This window comes from Macadamia integrifolia, chromosome 13 (assembly GCF_013358625.1).
Source record: "Macadamia integrifolia cultivar HAES 741 chromosome 13, SCU_Mint_v3, whole genome shotgun sequence".
Lineage (NCBI taxonomy): Eukaryota > Viridiplantae > Streptophyta > Magnoliopsida > Proteales > Proteaceae > Macadamia > Macadamia integrifolia.
Genome location: NC_056569.1, coordinates 1,818,081 through 1,840,650, shown reverse-complemented (window position 1 = coordinate 1,840,650; position 22,570 = coordinate 1,818,081). Strand labels below are relative to the sequence as shown.

The following is a 22,570-nucleotide window of genomic DNA, read 5'->3' as shown; positions in this document are numbered from 1 at the left end:
CTGTTTTGAGTTGCTTACCAAATTAGACCTTGGTGAAGGTACCTTGTCCTAATACCCTCCCCATCTCATACTTTATTAACAAAATATTCCTCGCTGCATCGCTCATCTGCCTGCCAAACTCTGGTTTCTTCTCTTGCTGCTCCTCCATGCCCATCAATGACCGGAAGAGGGTTTAACTTCTCTGGTTTTAATTCAAAACTTGAACCGATTCGGTTTGAATACCTGATACGGTTTGGTTTAAGTGACAACCACCAGTTTGGAATTGCTTCAATGAGTAACTAATCTAAACCATCCATTCCTCTTTGTCAACGTGTCGACCTTTACAGGGGATATTGCAAGGTATTGCGGAGGATTTTATCCAAGAAACCTTCCCCCTTTGAACATATGACTTTTTATTTTATGCCGTCACATCTTATTCCCAAAAGTTTTTTTAAGTTACGAATTAAAAAGATGATCTTTCAAATAAGTATATTTATCATTATGTAATCCTCAAGAATTAGCGTTATCTCATACTCGTTTCAAATAAACATGTGAAATGCGAAGATCCTACTTAAACTAAAAGAAAATTGTGTTATACTTAGAGGGTATTAAAAGAAAATTACAAATTATTTAACTCCTTAATGGGCGCCAACAAGAAATCCCTTTCAGTTCATTCAATTAGCACTAAATGGAAGATTAACAGGAATTAGGTATGACGATGTGATGAGGGAGAGTATCAAAACGTGTTGTTCAATCTTAATCCCCCTTTTGTAACAAAACAATATGGTTGGTAAATAAGTGATGGTGTGTGTTTGCTTCTTGATATAGCCATAGATAATTATATAGTTGAATAAGATACCATGGACATGGAGGAAGATAATCTCCTGATCCCATAAATATGACTTCCTTCTTCCTATTATTGGGATTTAATTTATTAGATTATTAATACTAGAGTATGGCCTTAAGGTTCTCTTTTTTCTTTTTCGTGCAATTCCTTATCGAAGTTAGATGTTAGGAGAGTGTGTCCACCTTACAAAAGAAGAAAAATTAGAGTGTTTAATGTTAGGGAGTCTTCCTTTCCTATACATTTTGTTTTAGTGGGCACAAATGGTCTAATTTCTAGATAAAGAAAGTATTTTGTTCATCCCAACAATTACGAATGAGACCTACATTAATATATTTATAAGAACCTTATGGATCCTTTCTATTTAGTATAACATATTTGATTGAGATGTAATTCGAAAAAGGAGAAAACTTTAGAACTCCATTTGAAGCATCCATTATTGATAATTCAATGTGGTCATTTTAATACTTAGTTTTATTGAGATTATCTCCTAGATATGCCATGCATCAAATTTGACAATCTATATCAACTCGAATTGCACATAATTTATGAGTTTTCCTTTTTCCAACAAGCTCTTTAACAGATGTATTCGTACTCTTCAAATAGAGTTGATTGTTCAGATATATTTCAAAACATTATATTTGGTAATTATACTCTTTAAATACAAATTTTATTTTATTTTTTAAATCAAAAGGTTTGATTGTAATGCAAAGTAAAATTTAATAATTAGATTGAAAATGTTTTAAAGTTAGTTACACCATCATGTGAAAAAATAATTGCAAAATTTTCCATTTTAGTGTTTGATTTTCCTTTCCTTTGTTTCCCTTGCAATTGGACCAAGCTTTGGATCCGTCTCATTTTTCCTTTGAATAAGTAAAAGATTTATGACGACCATTGAGATGGAGCTATCAAGTTGTTAGCTGTCATATTGGAATGCAATTGTTGATCATATTAACGACATTTTATTGTTGAAAATACCAAAAATGGATCTCCAATAGCTCATGAGATCCAATCACATGCTATCGTTGTTCTAAATATTTCAATGAAATGAATAGAACAACGGTGTATAATAGTCCACCCATAAATATCACATGGCATTCCATTTGACACTTATATTAACGGTATGAATAAGCCCCACCATCTCCTACTTAATACATATGAAATTTCAATTCAAGTTGATTTTGTATTTGATATCAAATTGTCTTAATAACACTTCTATAGATGAAATTTCATTATTATAACTTGACTCCATCTAACCCCTCTATTCATAGCAGCATTTTAAGTTATGGTTGGAAATGGCAATTCTCAAACAAACATAACTGGTCTCCTCTCCATCATCACTTTAAACTTTGGACCTTAAAATTATGAATCCCATAATTGATGCACGTTAGAGTTCGTTCAAGTATAAGTCATGTCCGGATACATACAATCGGGGTCTTGGATTTTATTTGTCGGGATGAGATGGAATGGTCAACCTCTTCTTACTATCTCTTCCTCAGCCACTTTCAATGTTACGATTGTCGGAGAAGCCTTACGCTTCTCAATGCTAGAGTGTATCTCTAAAGGGTATGGAAAGGTTGTAATTGAATGGGACAACTAAAAATAAAGACATGATCACTTATTTACTAGAAGATATTTGTTTGTTTTATTATTTTTATTCAAGTATTTTTCAGTTTAGTTTAAATGGGAAATTAACAATTTGGCTACACTTACGCCATAAAATGAAACTCAAATTTGAGTAATCTTATAATTTTTCTAATAATATTCAAAATGGGCCCTACAACATGGCTCTAAGGAGTGAAAAAAAAACAGTGAACCAAATCTCGCTTTCCTATTGGTTTGTTTCGCACTGCACGGATTGGCAGTATGGAGTGAGAAAAGCCGTCGATTAAAATCATGATCCAATGGTGAATATCACTTGATCCTAAAAACGAGGGCTTGCGACAGGACTATATAATACTGTCCACACAACTCAGAGCCACTGAGAGAGAGAGAGAGTCCAAATCGCTTCATTTCTGCAACTTCTTCCATTGTTATCTTTACCGGTGCTTGAAGGGCAGTTTACCCGCCCGGCTTACTTCTCTGTGTTCTTTATTGTCTCCGCCGGCAAGAGAAGTTGAGAGTTTAGAGATGGAGACACCTTCTAAGGTAAAGAAAGGTGCCGCAGGAAGGAGAGGAGGTGGGCCGAAGAAGAAGCCTGTTTCTCGTTCTGTGAAAGCAGGTCTTCAGTTCCCTGTTGGAAGGATCGGGCGTTACTTGAAGAAAGGTAGATATTCTCAGCGTGTCGGAAGTGGTGCGCCGGTGTATTTGGCAGCCGTACTTGAATATCTTGCAGCTGAGGTACTATAGATCTCTCGTCAATTTATCTGCTATTTAGAAGTTCTGTTTGTAGAGATTTTGGTTTCTTTGTACTATAATTCACTCATTTCTGGACCGTGTTGTCTTGAAGTTGATGGATTAATTCCTTTAACCTTTTTGTATTTGTGATTGGACTCTTATAATTTCTATCATTTTTCCCTTTTGATAATTTTAGGGGATTTACTAATTCTGAAAGAATTTTTGGAAAATAGGTTTTTCTTTTCTGGCTAATTCGCTTAGTTTGACCTTCTTTTAGAAATGGGGGATTGAAGTTAATCTGTATAGTTTGTGTGTATTATCATAGTGCTTTTGATTCTTAGATTTGTGATTTTGATGCGATCTGGGTTTTTAATTGGATGTAGGTTTTGGAGTTGGCCGGAAACGCAGCTAGGGACAACAAGAAGAACAGAATTATACCAAGGCACGTTTTGTTAGCAGTGAGGAATGACGAGGAGCTTGGAAAACTTCTAGCTGGTATAACGATTGCCCATGGAGGTGTTCTTCCCAATATCAACCCTGTTCTGTTGCCCAAAAAGTCCGACAAGGTCGCCACCAAAGAGCCAAAGTCACCTTCTAAGGCCACCAAGTCTCCTAAGAAGGCTTAATTGGGCGTGAACCCAAAAAAATCAGCTCTTTCTCACCATGTAGTATGTGTTTTTGTGGATGTGTAGATCTTAACATTTGAACCATTGTACTTTTTTGATGTTTCTTCTTTGTTGTTAGGCCTTTGGATTAATGAAATCTGATTGTAGATCTGTTAGATTTCTTTCCCTACAGCCTCTTCTTTGGTTAATTATGGATTTTGAAAACCCTGTAATCTCTTCTCTTGTTTGGAAATCATAGTGGGTGGTGGTCATGAGTTGATGATCCATCCCTTTCAGTGGTTGAAAAATAAGATTCCTTAACATTGCACCATTCACGGGCTTCCTGAATTTTCTGTGGGTTTTCTGTTTAGATATGTTTTTTCTTTCGCAGTTTTGCTGAGCTTTTGTGTCCATTGATATTTATTCCACAGATGCGTTGCTCTTACTGTAGAACACACGATCAACAGTTTCAGTGATTAAATATATCAGTTGATGCTCTATTATTGAATTCTGTTGGCCCACTTGGACGGAAATTCATGCTGTTTCAGAATTTGGTGGCTGTGGATAGACATTCAATTTCTTGTTCAAAGTCAAAAAATGAAATTATGGAGAGGGAAGAATGGGTTTGTATCTTCCTTGATAATGAACGATCTGGAGAAATAAAATGTTAGGATTTTACTGCAATTAAGAAAATAATTTTGTTGTTTTTTGTTTCCAATAGGAAAATTAGCAGTCTGGACTCTGAATCTCCCCCTGTTCCTGTGGAGATTCTGCACCTTCTGCTATCCTTGAGGATTAAATCTAAATAATTGCAGCAGTTTGGAAGAAGAAGCTGATATAGCTAGCTAAATGACTTCTGGAGTGGAGAAAAAACAAGTTGGAACGTTGAGAGATACTGATTTGAAATTATACAATGGGTTTTTTTCATCCGAGATTACTATGCAGGTATTAAGGGAAATGCAGTGGTTGAGGGATGTATCTCCAGGACCCTGCCCTTTTGTGGTAATTTTCAAGAAGAATGTCACAACATATGAGTCCAGAGTCTCTAAACTCTACATCATGAATTCAGAAACTAGAAGTGGTAACGGCCAGAGGCTCAAACTCAAGACTTTCTAATGAGCAGGGGCCTAGTGCACCGCAGCTTCAGGAAGTTATCCTTAATTGGCTATAGTTGGAGTTTTAGCTGATTCTAATGCCTGCGAACTGGCATCATTAATTCTTCAAACATGGTACCAAAAACGGTAGCCCTCTGGCCTTGGTTAGAAAAATGGCCAATGTTCCACTATAGTTTAGCTATGGAGAATGGCTATGTTTTCGCAAATGTTGAAGGAAACACTTGCATACTATTTTGTCTATGGGGAATGGTCGGAATGGTTGTCTTGGTCTGACCAGGTGAATCTGCCCTCAGAGTCTTTTCTGTAGTCGTTTATTTCTGGTTGGAGATTACCAAAGCCAAAAGTAGGAGTTTTCTAATTTTTTGTAGGTTTATTTAATTACACTGGATCTTTGTAGGAATGTTAAAAGTTCTTAAGTTGATACAGAGTTTGAATGAAATTTCAGGCTTCTTTCAATTGGGACCTATCTTGCATCTTTGAAATAGACTGGTCACAGTAGATCCTCCAAATATCCCTATTCTTGCAGCTTGGTTTGAGATACTTAGTTATGACAAAGATAGTTGAGTTTCCAGGGAAGAGGCTACTGTTCTAATATACTCAGTTCAAAACTCTAAAACGGTAGTTTACAATTTATGTACAGCAACATATTTAGCCCATTAAATGACTGAATTTTTCTTTGATTTTTTTTTTGGTCTCCCACCCCTTCACCTTTTCTTCCTAATGCTGTTTTGATCCATTGGCTCTAGGTGAAATACAAATGGGATATTTGGCCATAGAACTGAGTTGGGCTTTCTTTTGTTTTACTCTTTAGTTCTAGCTTGAGATGAGATTGAAGTCTTGCAGAGATATCCTGGGTTCCTCAGTGATTTAAAAAGTCATAATGTTACTTCTTCAAACTAAACTCTGCTTTTATACTTTAGTTTTGTATAGAAAAAACTTATCCCAACTTAATGAGGTTTGTTACATGGATCCAAACATATGAAGTTGGGACATGACAAATGAAAGATGAAAAATGCAATATAAAAAGTGCAAGATAAAAGATGAAAGTAGTAAAGTAAGAGAAAAGAGGACAAAACCCAGCAAAATAGGAGATTCTTAGCTAAATAGGGTTGACCACATGGATAGGCTCTATCTGAGATCATACTTGGTATGAAACTTAAACCGCGCATATCATTCCTCATAACATTTGAAACACCAAAATCCATGCAAACCCACACAAACTTTGAAATGCTAAAATTTATTATTCCATGGATCGAAGAAATCACTAGTTACATTCTTAATATCATAAAGGAAAGCAAATATTTCCCTCGGCCTCATTGTATATTCAAAATTCATAGAAGCAGTGAAGCACCAACAAATTTTTTTTTTTTTCAAGAGCTAGTACAGATGCCTATGCTCCTTCAGAGCAATCAAGAGAGAAGCTCCCATTACAGATAATTTTGAAATTTGGACAAAAGCATCAGGTAACTAGGTGGGAAGTGGATTATGACTAGGAAATGAAAAAATATTTTTTTCATAATGCTCATGGGATTAGGTCGACATTTGGTAGTTAAACACTGATTTCTGGCCATTTACAAGAAATAATAAGTGATAGAAAATATTGAGATTATAAGGGGAATATCTTTTTTTTCAGTAAGAAAAGTGGAACTCCAGAGGTTTTCAAACGGCAGTGGTAGGCGATGGAGCCTGAAGGTATTCTAACTTTAAACCCAAAATTACAAGGTTCATATCATATTTTCATCACGGGAATTCAGTGAAAATGATGCAAAATAAGAAGGGAACGAAGAGCTTCCATATACTTGGGACCAGTGTTATCAATTCGGCCGAATCGAATTTTTTTGAATTTTATAAAAAATTCTGACCGAATTCGAATTTAAAATAAAATTCGGTAAAATTCACAATTTTTTCAAAAGTAAATATAAAACACGAATAATTCGGACCGAATCCGAATTATTCGGTCCAATTAAACAGTATTTAAAAAAAAAAACCCAGTAAGTTTTTTTGACCGAATCCTTAAATTAATCAACCGAATTATTCAGAATAATTCTCTGCCCGAATAATTCACGAATCTGAATTTGCTAACTATGCTTGGGATTTGCTAACTATGCTTGGAACAAGACCTAAACTATACAGATTTTTCCTCGCTACTTCTATGATTATTTTAAACATGTCCCTAATGCTTTTAATTCCTTCAATCGAAATAAAATCTCTCCTCCATATTGATGCATCCTAAGATTACCCTTGCACACAGTCATACCACTTCAATCAACTTTATCAGAACTTAACATGGATAGGAGCAACTCCCAAATCAACTATAATAGAATCATTTCTTAATTTATCCTTCCTAATTTTTACATATAATTTCATCCTACAATCCTATAGAATTTTTCTTCAAGTTTTACATGAATTCGTGGATCACACAACACTCCAACCACCTTGGGCAATCTCTAATCTCAATGTTCTTGTAGATTTCCACTGCCAAGTACTCTCTTTATTTGTAGATTTCCACTGCTAAGTACTCTCTTTAATTTTGGTTGAAACTCAGCAGTTTGGGTTCAATGTGATCACAGGAGTTCAGATCTTGTAAAATTGTAAGACATCTGGCAATACGAAATTTGTTTCAAACTACATCCAGAATGATTATTTGCAGACATTCAAGATTTGAAGTTCTAGAATTATATTTAATTTTGTCAATTTTCCTTTATTGGAGAATGTACAGATGAGCCAAGAACATCACAAGAGGAATGAACTCAATTGGTTTTTTATTTATATTTTGGCTCGACCGAAGTAAGGAAAGCATTTGATCAATCCAAATGAGACAGAAATTGCAGGTTTGGAGGTAAAATAGTAGGAGAACAAGAAGATGAATGCCCTAGAAATTTAAGAAAAAAGAAATTTACAGCATGAGATCGATCCTCAAGTAAAGGGAACAATCAGACTCAAAGAAACCCTAATCATACATCAGATCAAAATTCCCAAAAATTTCTTAAATCGATCGCATCTGTATTTTGTAATGAAATTGTATCTAATCTAGAGAAATCAAAAGGGGAAAATTACAACCCCACCTAATATCTAAGAGCTAGTGAATTTGGTGACGGCCTTGGTTCCCTCCGAGACAGCGTGCTTTGCCAATTCACCAGGAAGAACAAGTCGAACAGCAGTCTGGATCTCCCGAGATGTGATGGTAGGCTTCTTGTTGTAACGAGCGAGCCTGGAAGATTCCTGAGCTAGCTTCTCAAAGATATCGTTAATGAAGCTGTTCATGATCCCCATAGCTTTACTGGAGATACCGATATCAGGATGAACCTGCTTCAAGACCTTGAAGATATAGATCTTGTAGGTTTCGCTGCTCTTCTTAACCCTCTTCTTCTTTTTATCACCACTGGCTCCTTCCTTTGGGAGCCTCTTCTCGGCCTTGGGCTTCTTCTCTGCCGGAGCTTTCTCTGCAACCGTCTTCTTCTCCTCCGCCGGCTTCTTCTCCGCGGGCTTCTTCTCAGCCTTGGGTGCCATTAGATAAGAGAATTACTGAGCTTGACCTTGAAACGACTGGGAGAGCAAATTGGCTAAGAAAACGAGAGAAACCAAGAGATTTGATGCGGTGAAAGACGAAAGATCGGAGTTTTATAGAAAGAACGGAGACTTCGCTATTTGTTGATAGACATTGATGCGGATCGCTGACCTGGTTCGTATTTCGACCGTTCGATCTTTCTCTATCTGGAGAGTCGGATATTTACGGCTGAGATTGATTCGACCTCCGTGTTTTCGTTGTCCACGCCTCACAGGCGTGGCGGACTCACGGTATTGGTATAAATAGTTTTCAAAGATAATTTAAAAGTTATCATTAATCGATACATATGTGAAATAACAAAATTTACCTTCATAAGCAAAAAAATATATATATATATATTATAAATTATTTGATACCTTGAAAAATGTCAATTAGAAAATCTCTTAGATCTTTACTAAAAAAAAAATCTCTTAGATGAAAATTTTCATTCCCCCAGCACAAAATTTATGGGGATCATATTGTGATTTCCACTATTGAATGTTTAATTCATTACTTTAGGGAGATTAAGATGATTTTCTCAAAATTAGATAGAGTTCACAGTAAATATAGCCCTGGATTGCTAATGTTTCTTTTAGGGTAATGACATCTGTCCTTTTTTGCCTCCATGTATTCTTAATAGTGGCATGTGGGTTAGATAATCACCTAATTATATGTAAAGTGTACATGTATGGGTAATTGAGTAGATAATCTAGTCTCGTTTATATAGTTCCATCTCCCTTTTAGCTTTATAGAGCAAACCCTATTTTCTCTCATCAACTCACTTGAGCTACTATGGTAGGTACTATGTGTGAGGAAGCTTGACAAACAAGTTATGGGTTAAATAGGCTCATGAAGTTATGTGCCCAAATTATTATTGAGGCTTGATGTCCTGTATTTTGTAGTTTGGATTGTGGATTATCTCTGATAGGCCATTAAAACTCAATAGGATTAATGTCTTGTATTTTTAATATTTATATAAGGGTAATTTCAGAAATTTGTATCTCTTTGTTTTCCATTTAAATTATTACTGATGGGGGTTATTTAGATTATAGAGAATTTTTTTGTTAACACAGAAAGGCTTGGAGAAGAGACTTGGTAACCCTCTTCTCCATTGATGGTGAAGACTACTATCATCTCTTCGTAAATGTAAGCACCAAATAGAATCATATATATCCTTATGTTGTGATTGTATGATTGTTTTGTTCTTTCTGATTTATTCAATTTCTGTATCGTGAATATATTTCTTTTTCTATAATAATTAGCATAGTTGCACAAAAACATATTAACAACCATGATTACGATTAGATAAATGCTAACCATCTTATGTCAATGACCACAAGATAGGGTCATATAAGAAAGATGTCAACTCACATAAGAAATAGAAAAACATACCATTAACTTATCAACATGTCTTATCCAAGTTTTTATTTATTTATTTATGGAAAGAGTCCTGGTCTAAGTTTCCCACTCCTTAGCTTCATCAATGAAACATGCCGTATCACCCATTGGACAAATTTAACTGGACCAAGTTTTCCTAAAGTCATGGTCAAGGAAAACAACAATTGGGAGTGTATTATTGGCCATTAGTAAATAAAGGGCACACATTTATAACTATACTTTTCTTGCATCCATACTTTAGCTAAAGTAATTTGAGGCTTTTCTTTTGATAGTATAATTTGGGTAAGATTATAATCACTATGACGAAGAACCCCAGCACAATGATAAGGTAACTCCATTACGACTTAGTGGTATAACTAGCATGTTCAGGTTCGAATAAGAAATAATCTCTTTGTGAAGCGAGAATAAGACAGAATAATGCATACATTATGACCTCCCAGACTAGAGTGGAAGGAGCCTCAGTTGTGGATGTCGTAGGATGGTGAATAGAGATATGAGATTAATAAATAATAATGACCCTAAATGGATATACTTTCTATTCACCCACCATGGAGAAAAGCTTTATTTTCCTATCATAAATGCAAAAATCAGGTCCAAATTCATCTTCCCAATAGCCATGACACAATAAGACAAATTTTTTTCCTACATAAAATGTACAGAATCTAAAATACCTGAATTTCTTAATTTTGGAGTTCAATTTTTCACTTTACATTAGCACCCACTATTTTATGCCCTAAGACCATAAGAAAATGAATGAGGAAAAATCTTCTCCAACCTCATCTTACCACAAACAAATGGTCCTTAAAAAGAAATGACTTCATCTTGGGCCACTTTGGTTTGATATTTCAAAAGCCAAGCATTTTGCAGATAAGTCATCAGCATAAAAAAGGCTTTTCTGCTCCTCCATAAAACAAAGGTTTAAAAAAAAGGGGAAAAGGGAAGGGGGGGGGGGGATTTCCCCCTTTAGTAATGCCATATTTCCACTTCATGGATACTCACCTGATGATTCTTTTAACAAATATCATATGCCAAAAAGGCCATAGGATGAGTAGAGGATTTAGGCCCTATTTCAACTTGCACATAAACATATGGTTCATGGGGTTCTGTCATTAACCATCCAATCCAAACAACTGATCATATGTAGTTGAGCAACATCTAAATATCCATCATCTCATCAATAAATTTAGCAAGGTTAAACTAGTAAGATTTTCAGACAAATAAATATATGTAAGCTCTGCAAAATTTGTGAAAGAACAAAAGAAATACAAAGTGTTTTGTGCCACCATGTTACCATCCATTCCAGTTTAAAAAGAAAAAAAAAAAGGTTTTCCTTCCTTGGCTCTTTTTTTAATGTCCCTGAAAAGATGGCCAATCAGCTCCGCCTTTGGGCCTACTTGACTTGAGACATGATGGGCAAAATCATAACCTATGGGCAGTAACTTGGAAGGGGACACTAAACAACTGAAACAAGAAGACTAAAAATACCGAATTTGCAGTCCAGAAGGCCAAAAAACAAATGCAGCAATCATCTTCAAAGTTCAAATCCCAAGGCTTCTTTTGGCCCTAATCATGTACCAGTCCTCACACCTAAAACCTGCCAAGTTCAAGACGGAAAGGAAAAAATAAAAAGTCAAGATAAATAATAAATGTTTCATAAAAAAAGAGGAGGGGGGTGGGGGGAGGGCATGGCAAACAAGCTCCAATGTATTATTCTTGTGGAGGTTCATTAAATTCAAGCACCATTTCCATTTAATGTCTTGAAATCAACTTCTTTCACTAGTGTGGCTCTACTGACTATGCAAGTCAGATCCATTGGAATCGACATAAGGATGCAAGCCATCCCACAATGGTCAAATGATTCCCACAAAAATAGAAGGTCTGAATCGCTGCCACAACCACATGCAAAGAACAAAAGAGACACTGCTAAACCTATGAGCAACTCACCAAGAACATAAAATGTTCGTTGCTGTACAAAAAACCCCAAGTTTGAAATCACTCATTTCTAACACAAGCATAAAGAGTGCTTCCTACTGATACCTCACCCAAAGACCCTCGGTTTTGCAGATAAATAATAATTTTCCAGAGTAAGGCTTGTGTAGGAGTTCCTAATGGAATTAGCTCCAATCACCACACCAGTTTTTTAGGACAAAATGAAACTATCCAGTGCTGAAGTTGCCTTGAAGAGCAGAGTCTGTGGGAATGCTAAGAGGTGGACAAATCATTTCCCCCATTGATTCAGTATTCATCAATTGCCTAACTGTTTCCCAATTTGCAGAGAGAGAGAAAGAGAGGGGAAAATGATTGAGTTAAGCTATTTTCCTCCAAAGATTGATGCAGATGCTGAGGATTAAAGTGGTATTAAATCGTATTATACAGAAACATTTAACAGTCAAATAGTTGCCCAGCCACTTCTTTGTTTCAAATGGAACTGTATAATATATATCATCTATAGAAACTTATAAAGCTTTAGTAAAACGAGGATGAAATCAGTATGATACATGGCAGAACAATCAAAGGCCGTAGAACTCTTACTAAATCATAAAAATAGGTAAAACTCGATTGACTATAAAAATAACTGAAGCAACAGTACTACTCAGACTCCTCATGCTTGGGAGTTGAATCAACTAAAAACAACTGTGCACAATAGCTCCTTCCTTCTAAAGCCTTAGACAATACTCTTCACTTGTACAAGAGCATTTCCATAATATGCAACACATACAAAGGCAACTAAAATCCTGAGAGATAACAAGTTCACTTAGAATGGTTGGCATACATATAAGAAGGTTGCCAGAAATGAATTTTGAATGTAAGGAGAGAACAGAGTTTGCGAAAGAATATAATGGTGTTTGCCGCAGCCTGCAGGGACTTTGACGCAGTGGGGGGATTCAGATCCTCTCCAGCCGCTGGGAAGCCCAGCACAGCATCCGACAGCTGGGAGAACCCGGCACACAACCCAACATATGGGGATGCACCCCATGGTCCTCCCAGCCGCCGGATTGGGCGTCCCAGCGGCTGGAGAGGATCTGAGTCCAGAGAGAGAGAGAGAGAGAGAGAGAGATCAACAAGTTACCCATCCATAAATAATGTTTGTGGAATTAATAGAAATAGAAACACTCTACCCTAACCATATTACTCTACATGTGTTAATGATGTCCCACAAACAAATAATATGCACTACCTTGGAATCGATCCATAGTATCAAGAACAAATAAATCCAATTCCTTGATTGACAAATCAACTATTCATAAAAAATTAAACAGTAGAAGTAAGTGTTAAGCTTCTAACACAGCAGTGGGCATTTGTCCAATTCCTTGCTAGATTTCTCATGCTCATACCTCAGTAGTCCTTCACAAGTGCTCCACCACTAAACCCCACTTGACGTCAACAGAAGGCTAACCAATTATTAAGCAGCCATGAAAGGCTGAGCTCCTTGATTTGTTGCATGAAAATCGAATCATCACCCATTCATCACCCAGAATGCATAAGTTACTGTCTAGTGTCTTCATCAAGATTTAGGCAGATACCCAGCATCCAGTTCACCTTTGAAGTGTCCTTTTCTATTTACCACATCTTGTAGTGATTTTATTTAGCTTTATGTATCTTCCCCCCTTTTGGCTTGTTTAGTTTTTTGACTTTGGGCTTTCCCAAGGTTTGGCTTGTTGTCTTTCTCCTTTTCTTCTGTTTTATTATATTATTTATTCATCCAAAAAAAATTACATTTCAGTTGTGTTCACTTCAGGAACCCCTTCTGCCTAACTGTCTAGGATGCAGCTCATTCAACAGAAACATGGTAGACTAAGTTCTAGTCACGAAAAAATTGCATCCGAGAAACAAGATTCAAGCAGGAGTTTCAATGTTGCTGCCGAAAATCCGTATGAGTTGATCCTGCACAAATACAGAAGGCAGAGGCCCGGATGTTTATCCGGGGTTAGTCCTCCGATGCCCAAGTTAGAGATCGGCCGCACAGCTTTTCACAAGGGTAATGGTGAGGATTTTTCTGCATACCTTTTTTCCTCCGCTCGGGCCCTCTTATAGTTCTTAGGGTTTCTCTTTTCCTTGGAGGAGTCCTCCTCGGGTCCGCCTCCTTTCCTCTTCGAGTCCTACTCAGATACGTCTTATCCCCTTCGTGGGGAATATTCTCTTCACGCGGTCGACGCTGTCAGACTCCTTGCAACCTCTAACAGGTGAGCGACACGTGTCCTCTCCTTAGATACCACGTGTTCTTACCCTACTGAGCAATCAATTTGGCCGTATCAATAGCCCCCTTACTCTCACCAGGAGGCTCTTCCTGTGGGAGTAACCAAATTTTTTGTCATTTTTTCTCATTCATGCGTCCCTTCGGCCTTATTCCTTCGGCTTTGACATTAGTTTTGCTTGCGACCGAGACCTTCGGTCAGGTCCGCTCGGCCTTGGCCTGAGCGCCCAACCGAGGTAGGGACCTTCGGTCAGGTTAGCACGGCCTCGGCTTGAGCTCCCAACCGAGGTAAAGACCTTCGGTCAAGTAAGCTCGACCTTAGCCTGTGTCCCCACCGAGGTGAGGACCTTCGGTCAGGTCCGCTCGGCCTTGGTTTGAGCTCCCAACCGAGGTGAGGACCTTCGGTTAGGTCCGCTCGGCCTCGGCCTCTGCCTAAGCTCCCAACCGAGGTGAGGACCTTCGGTCAGGTCCGCTCAGCCTTGGCCTGAGCTCCCAACCGAGGTGAGGACCTTTGGTTAGGTCCACTCGACCTCGGCCTGAGCTCCCAACCGAGGTGAGGACCTTCGGTCAGGTCCGCTCGGCCTTGGCCTGAGCTCCCAACCGAGGTGAGGACCTTCGATTAGGTCCGCTCGACCTCGACCTGAGCTCCCAACCGAGGTGAGGACCTTCGGTCAGGTCGGCTCGGCCTTGGCCTGAGCTCCCAACCAAGGTGAGGACCTTCAGTCAGGTCTGCTCAGTCTTAGCATAAGCTCCCAACCGAGATGAGGACCTTCGGTCAGGTCTGCTCGGCCTTAGCCTGAGCTCCCAACTGAGGTGAGGACCTTCGGTCAGATCCGCACGGCCTTGGCCTGAGCTCCCAACCGAGGTTAAGACCTTTGGTCAGTTCCGCTCGGCCTCGGCCTGAGCTCCCAACCGAGATGAAGACCTTCCGTCAGGTCCGCTCGGCCTTGGCCTGAGCTCCCAACCGAGGTGAGGACCTTCAGTCAGGTCCGCTCGGCCTTAGCCTGAGCTCCCAACTAAGGTGAGGACCTTCGGTCAGGTCGGCTCGGCCTTAGCCTGAGCTCCCAACTAAGGTGAGGACCTTCGGTCAAGTCCGCTCGGCCTCGGCCTGAGCTCCCAACCGAGGTGAGGACCTTCGGTCAGATCATTTCGGCCTTAGCCTGAGCTCCCAACCGAGGTGAGGACCTTCGGTCAGGTCCGCTCGGCCTTGGCCTGAGCTCCCAACCGAGGTTAAGACCTTCGGTCAGGTCCGCTCGGCCTTGGCCTGAACTCCCAACCCAGGTAGGGACCTTTGGTCAGGTCTGCTCTAGCGCAGATCTCAAGGGGCAGTAATTGGTGACGTGACGGCGCCATTAATGCTCGGACAGTCGTACCGTTTTTCTTCTATTTATAAAGTGTGGGAGCCCATTTGTGGGTCACTTGTCTTTTCCTCGGAGAGCCTTCCTTCAGTCTAGGTGTTCCCTCTCCTTTAGCCCTTCGTCTTCACCAAAAGTAAGTACGATGTCTTGTTCGTCCGGGTACAGTCCCTTGTCCTCTGGGAGGACAATGTCTAACCATAGGTATCGGAGTCCAGGGGGGTCCTAGGGATGTCCTCAGACTCTTCCCCTGATTCGCCCTCTGCTAGCGACTCGTCGTCCGTGGCCTCGCCGTCTGGGTCCGAGGGTGGCTCAAACGGTGAGGGATTCAGGGAGAGGGTGCTTGAATCCCGAGCCCAGACCCAGGACCCTCTTGACGTGAAGGCTCTCCACATTGTTTCCACCATAGACGAGCTAGAGCTGAGGGAGCTAAGGGCCGCCTTCAATATCTTGGACGTTTTCGAGCTCCGGCTACCGAAACCGACAGACCGAGCTAGCTATCGGAACTCCAAAGATCTGTGCTTATATAAGGAGGCGTTTAAGGCCAGCCTTCGGCTTCCCTTCCATCCTTTCTTTGCCCGGGTGTTTCGGCACTACGGGATTTGTCTGACCCGGCTGACGCCGAACGGATGGCGGCAGATGCTCAGCTTCGTCGTCCTTTTCTCTAGGCACCAGAGGCCTCTCTCCCTCCCTCTCTCCGTCAACTGCTTCCTCCTTCAGGCCTGTAAGGGGCTTTCGGGCTGGTACTACTTCAGCCCTCGGAAAGACCTTCGACTGTTGAACGGTTACCCAACGTCGATCCACGGGTGGAAGGAGAAATTCTTCTTCGTAAGGTTGTTCGAGGGGGTGCCCTTCGGCACCGTCTGGGATATCCCTGATCTGAGGACGGTGAACTCCGCCCCTGCCCTTCTTGGGACAGACGCGTAGTCGATGGCGATGGCGAAGCGTCAAGACACCTGCCCTCCAGTTGAGTCCGACAGCCTTAAGTCCGACGCCATTTTGTTCAGATTCGGGCTTAGCCCGGGTGAGTTAGGCCAGCCCAAGTTTACTTGCCTCGGGTACTTGTGTTTCATACTAACTCCCTTCGTCTTCATGCAATGCAAATCTCCAGGGCTGAGGCTATGGCTACAACAGCGGAGAGGCAAGTCCAAATAAGGGAGGCCAGAGCGCAGGATGCGAAGCAACAGCAGAGGCTGAAGAGGAAAGAGAAGAAGGGGCCCCCTCCTCCGAAGCTCCCCCTCCGAAGAAAAGGACCAGGGCCGAAGGACCCAGTACCGAGGTAAAGACCTTCGGTCAGGTCCTCTCGGCCTTTGCCTGAGCTCCCGATCGAGGTTGTGACCTTCGATCAGGTCAGCTCGGCCTTAGCCAGAGCCCCCAACTGAGGTAAGGACCTTTGGTCAGGTCTACTCGGCCTTAGCCTGAGCTCCCAACCGAGATGTTGGCCTTCGATCAGGTCTGCTCGGTTTTAGCCTGAGCTCCCAACCGAGGTTAAGACCTTCGATCAGGTCCGCTCGGCCTTGGCCTGAGCTCCCAACCTAGGTTGTGACCTTCGGTCAGGTCTGCTCGGCCTTAGCCTGAGCTCCCAACCGAGGTGCTGGCCTTCAGTCAAGTCTGCTCGGTCTTAGCATAAGCTCCCAACCGAGGTTAAGACCTTCGGTCAGGTCCGCTAGGCCTTGGCCTGAGCTCCCAACCCAGGTTGTGACCTTCGGTCAGGTCTACTCGGCCTTAGCCTGAGCTCCCAACCGAGGTGTTGGCCTTCGGTCAGCTCAGCTCAGCCTTTGCCTGAGCTCCCAACCGAGGTAGGGACCTTCGGCTGTATCCCTTCGTCAAGTTTCCTTCGGCTCTGCCTTGATCAAAAACCGTGGCGATGAGCGAGGTAAGGACCTTCGGCAATGCTAAAGCCACCAACCAGGAGAATTCCTATCAATTGCCGTAAACCAGCTTACATATTTTTCATAAGTAAAATCATCCGGAGAGCTTAGGATGAGGAGTTACAACTAGAAAGTTCTTAGGAACAAAAAATTACAAAATGTGATTGTTTGCTACTTCTCTACCGATTGCTTGCTACTTCTCTACTGGTAGAATTTTCTTAAGTTCTTCGAGTTCCACGATCGGGGTACCCTCTCTCCCCCATAGTCTCCGGGTGATAGGAACCTGGTCGTATTACCCTTGGGACTCTGTAAGGACCTTCCCAATTCGGAGCTAGCTTTCCTTGATGCCTCGGGTCTGATATTTCTACCCTTCTGAGGATGAGGTCACCCATTCTGTACTCGTTCTTTCGGACTTTGGAGTTATAGTGCCTCGCAACCCTCTGCTGGTAGGCGGCGATCCTTTCTTGTGAGGTGTCCCTGACTTCGGTCAAGAGGTCTAAATTCGCTCGGAGTCCTTTATTGTTTTCTTCTTCATTGTAGTACTAAATCCAATGGGTTACGGCCCCTACCTCCACCGGAAGTACAGCTTCGGTGCCGTAAGTTAAAATGAAGGGTGTTTCTCCAGTGGTCGACCTCTCAGTTGTGCGGTAAGCCCAGAGGATATTGTACAACTCATCTGCCCATAACCCTTTGGCATCATCCAGTCTCTTCTTTATTCCTTGGAGCAGGGTATGGTTGGTTACCTCTGTCAACCCGTTGGTCAATGGATAACCGACAGATGTTTTCCTGTGGTCAATGCCGAGGGCATCACAAAACAAGCCGAAAGTCGGGTTGGCGAACTGAGTTCCATTGTCCGTTACCACCACCCGAGGGATTCCAAATAGATAGACTACCGCCCTCTAGAAAAAGTTCCTTACATTCTTTTCGGATATCGTCGCCAGTGCTTCGGCCTCTGCCCATTTCGTGAAGTAGTCTACCGCCACCACTACAAACTTCCTTTGTCTCGTGGCCAGGGGGAATGGGCCCAGGATGTCCATTCCCCACATGGCGAATAGTATCGGGCTTGATAGGGATGAGAGCTTAGTAGAGTGCTGCCTAGGGACGGGGGCGAACATCTGGCACTTGACGCACTTCCTGACTAACGATTCCGCGTCCTTCCTCATTGTAGGCCAGAACAGGCCTTGCCTCAGCACTTTATGTGCCAAGGCCCGGACTCCCAGGTGTTGGCCACATATCCTTTCATGCACTTATCGGAGTGCATACTCGCCATCGGCGGGGTTCACGCACTTGAGGTACGGCACGGTGAACCCTATTTTGTACAATGTCTCGTCCTTCAAAAGGAAGCGTGCTGACCTCATTCGTACTTTCCTTGCCTCGTCCCTATTCTCGGGGAGCTTTCCTTCCTTTAGGTATTCGGTTATGGCATCCACCCAGCTATGGCCGTGTTCGCCTACAGGTAATACCTCTTGGGGTCTTTCGGTACTCGGCTGTTGTAGCACTTCAAAATACACCGATCGTCCAAGGTCTACGAAGTCGGAGGTGGCCAACTGTGACAGTGCGTCTGCACTAGCATTCTCTTCTCGTGGCACCTGCCTTACCTCGAATTCCTTGAAGGCTATTATTCTTTCTCGCACTATCTGGGTACTGAATATGGGTGGAATGGGAACCACCCTTCAACCAATAGCAAGTCAGCAACAACAACTTTTAAATGGATCATAGATAAGTGGTACCCAACAACAACACCTCATCTCATCCCAACTAAATGGGGTCGGCTACATGGAACCGTGGAAAAAAAAAATAGTAAAAAAAAAAAAGTCATAACAACAACTCAGTAAGAACCCACTTAGATGGGGTCGGCAACATGGAGCATTCCCCTCCACATTACTCTATTCGAGGTCATACCTAAGACAAGACCTAAACTATGCATGTCTTTCCTCACTACCTCTCCTATGGTCATTTTAGGCCTGTCCCACAAGTAGTACCCATTATGAAATATATTTGTGCAATATTTTCGTGGATAAGTATACTTATGACAAATAGTAGATCAGCAACTCCACACAAACACTGTGAGAATAGTAAGTACACTACATTACCTAATTGAAGACATAAGTGGCACATTAGAATTATGTCCAGTTAACCATGCTTGCCGGTGTTCCATTACTTGGAAGTGGAATCAGGTTTCGCCAATAGTACAAGAAAAAGAATCATTCTTAGGGGAATTAACCCTAACGAAAGTTCTCAAGAGCATAAATACTGAAACAGAAGCAGCATTTATACAAGTGAACAACATTGAGATTGCATGTTGCGCTGCATAGAACAAGATTTAACTCTTTATTGGGTGCAACATTAAGTTTTCAAACATAATGAAGATACACCCTCAGCTGTCGAAAAAATTGAACGACCATTATATGCCAAATTATAATTTTCCAAAATGGGAATTTAGTAAAGATCCTTAATAAGGTGGATTTTTTCTCCCTGGCATAACAAGCTGAGAGAACTTTAAGGATACGACCATTGATGGTTTATAAAAATCATTAATGTACTTCCTGTAATTCACTGATACATTTCAACCATATATTAAGCTAGGCATAGTCTCTGCATAGCGAGTTTTATGGAGTTCTTTGGTTCATGGAACACTGAAGATAGAAGACATTAGAGATGACTTAGTGTTGTAATAATGAAAATGCAATAATCATCAAAATAATAACAATAATGGAATATCCAAATCACAAGCCGGAACTCAAAGGGTCAAATCACACCGAGCTACAAGACAAGTCATAAATTACAGCAATAGAAGATACAGGCGAACAATCTTTAAGGAGAGGGAGGGGGGAGAAAAAGTATAAAGCAGTATCCATTCCATGTAAGATCTTGAAGACAACCCCTTTCGAAGTTGGTCATCTTCCACAATTACCACTGAGAATTTATCATACTTTCAAAACCATACAAATCCCAAACAGGGTGCTCTCAAATTCCAAGTTTTAAGCCCGAAGCCACCAACATAAACCCAACTCCCTCCTTCGAGTCCAATTCCATTAAGAAATTCTAAAAAATGAAATGACCAAATCCTCACCTCCGAGAACCTGAATTCATGTTCCGATGAAGAATCCGACCACCGACTGAATCCCCACCTCCGATCAACTCTCTCAGCCCCAAGCTTCCTACTCGCTCCTCCTTTTCCGCGTCCTTCTCCTCCTCTTTTTCATCATCTGGGGTTCGCTTCACCGACGGAACTCTCTCGAAGTAATTCCCATATATATATTCCGGTGAATACCCGTTCTCTTCATCAAACAACATTATATGTCCATGCCACTCCCATACGCGATAATCAGATCCCTTCTCTTCATGAAACCCAACGCAGACATGATGTTCTCCGATCGAGACAGCTTGTCCCGAATTGGGTTTCAAGGATTCGGTGTTCCCACCGAGAATAATGCGAATGATCTCTTTCTCCAGCTTCGATTCTTCTTTCGCAAGTGGGGTTCTATCGGAATCATTGTCATCGCCATCATCATCGGGGATTGCGTTGGTATCAAGTAGAAAATCTTCCAAGTTTTGGGAAAGATAAGAGTTCGTGTGGAGGTAAGGAGGTCGGAGTTGTAATCTTCCCATGAGGGTTTGCAGGAGGAGACTGTCAATGTTGTTGTTGTTGTTAAAAGAACTCATTTTTCCAACTTTTTGGTTCTCCTTCTTCTGGGTTTCTCCTGCTAGTGATTGCCGATGAAGATGGCGTCCTTTGATGAAGTCCAAGCGTCAACACAACAATGGAAAATAGGAAGAGGGGTTTTAAGCAGGGTTTTGGAGCCGATAGAAGATCTTTATCTCTCCATGAAGGGACTATAGCCGATCCCTACAGGAGGAAAATTAATCAAGAATTCAAGATATTTAAGGGCATATGAGGTAAAATGATAAAATGAAAATCATGATGAAGTAATAAATGATTTTATGTGTTTTTATCTTTCCTTAATTTTAGTTTATTATTCTACCAAAAAAAATTTCTTTGTATTTTTTTTTTTTCTTTCTTTTCAAGCATTAGCCAATATTATGTTGATCAAGCGATGGAAACAGTCTCTCGACATTTTTAGGTAAGGCTACGTAGATCTCACCTCGGGAGGCCGAGACCTCACACGTGCAGGGGCTTCTTACTCCTGATACGCCTTTTTCTTTTAGGATTAAAAATGCATCTTATTTGTATCTCTGAAAAAAGTCTATTCCTTCTTAATTTTTTCAAATCATGAATTATGGGAAACACATCCCAAAATTCTTGATAATCCATCTAAACTTCTATGTTTTCTTATCATTATACCTTGTTGGTTGTGATCCCCTGATTTTTATATTATTGAGCACATGTTGAAAATATATGCAACAACAAATTGAGAGTTAGAGTTGTTAAACATCAAAACTAAGTCCTGATCTACTTCCCCTGTAAAATGATTAAAGTTGTCATCACAAATAAGGTTGATCCGCATAAGATAATATTTGCTAATCAACATTTTTAAATAAATGATAATCAAGAGGGAGAGGTTCAAACTTAACAAAAGTTAATATGTTTGAATAGTGTTGCAGATGCCTAGGCACGAAAGGCCTTGTCTATCATATGTTTGACAGATTGGACATATTTCATTACTTGGCTTCTTAGGCTTTGTGAGTCTGAAGTTAATGACTGTACACATGTTTATCACCATTAGTAAATTTGTTATTTACCAAAAAAATTATATGATTGGATCATAAACTCGTATAGTAATAATATTGATAATACATAATAATTTGGAGCTAAGACGATGAAAGATACACTAATTACAAATCAACCACATACATAAAATGTAATGACAGATATAAAAAAACCACGTGCCTTTTAGATTTAGTCATTGATGAGCTTAATAAAATAGAATTTAATTAAATTGATAATAGATCAAGCTATGAGAGATTTCTCATGCAAACCTAAGGGTTTTATATCCCAAATCCTCTTAGTAAATTCAACAAGATAGAAAAAAAAATGTCACTCTAAATACACACCTGAGATCTAGTTGTAAAAGATAAGAAAGCTTTTTCTTATAGTTAATACCCCGTATTAGCATATTTCATATAAACAATTTAAATTTTAAGTGGATCTTAAGACTCGAAACAAAATTTCAAATCCAAATATGTATATATATATATAATTAATATGGGAAAATGTTGGGTATGCCGCCGATATCAAGTATGCTAGCATCCATTGTGTCTATCTCTTTCTTTCATTTTTCTGAAATGACCCTCATATCCTTCCTGAATGATACTCCATCATGTGTTCATATTGGTGCTAACCACTAGCATACTTGATATCA

At 40.5% G+C, this 22,570-nt stretch overlaps 3 protein-coding genes across 3 annotated transcripts; 1 reads left to right on the top strand and 2 right to left on the bottom strand.

The window, feature by feature from the left end:
• Positions 1-2,795: 2,795 nt before the first annotated feature.
• On the top strand, positions 2,796-4,096 carry LOC122059571 (histone H2A). The gene is made up of 2 exons (XM_042622437.1): positions 2,796-3,163; positions 3,544-4,096. The coding sequence occupies exons 1-2, from the start codon at positions 2,954-2,956 to the stop codon at positions 3,784-3,786; spliced, it is 453 nt and encodes a 150-aa protein (XP_042478371.1). The 5' UTR covers positions 2,796-2,953; the 3' UTR covers positions 3,787-4,096.
• Positions 4,097-7,725: 3,629 nt separating this feature from the next.
• On the bottom strand, positions 7,726-8,485 carry LOC122059573 (histone H2B). The gene has a single exon (XM_042622439.1). The coding sequence runs from the start codon at positions 8,388-8,390 to the stop codon at positions 7,953-7,955; it is 438 nt and encodes a 145-aa protein (XP_042478373.1). The 5' UTR covers positions 8,391-8,485; the 3' UTR covers positions 7,726-7,952.
• Positions 8,486-10,966: 2,481 nt separating this feature from the next.
• On the bottom strand, positions 10,967-21,112 carry LOC122059570. The gene is made up of 2 exons (XM_042622436.1): positions 20,320-21,112; positions 10,967-11,419 (listed from the first exon to the last, which is right to left on the bottom strand). The coding sequence occupies exons 1-2, from the start codon at positions 20,910-20,912 to the stop codon at positions 11,413-11,415; spliced, it is 600 nt and encodes a 199-aa protein (XP_042478370.1). The 5' UTR covers positions 20,913-21,112; the 3' UTR covers positions 10,967-11,412.
• Between the last annotated feature and the right edge of the window lie 1,458 nt (positions 21,113-22,570).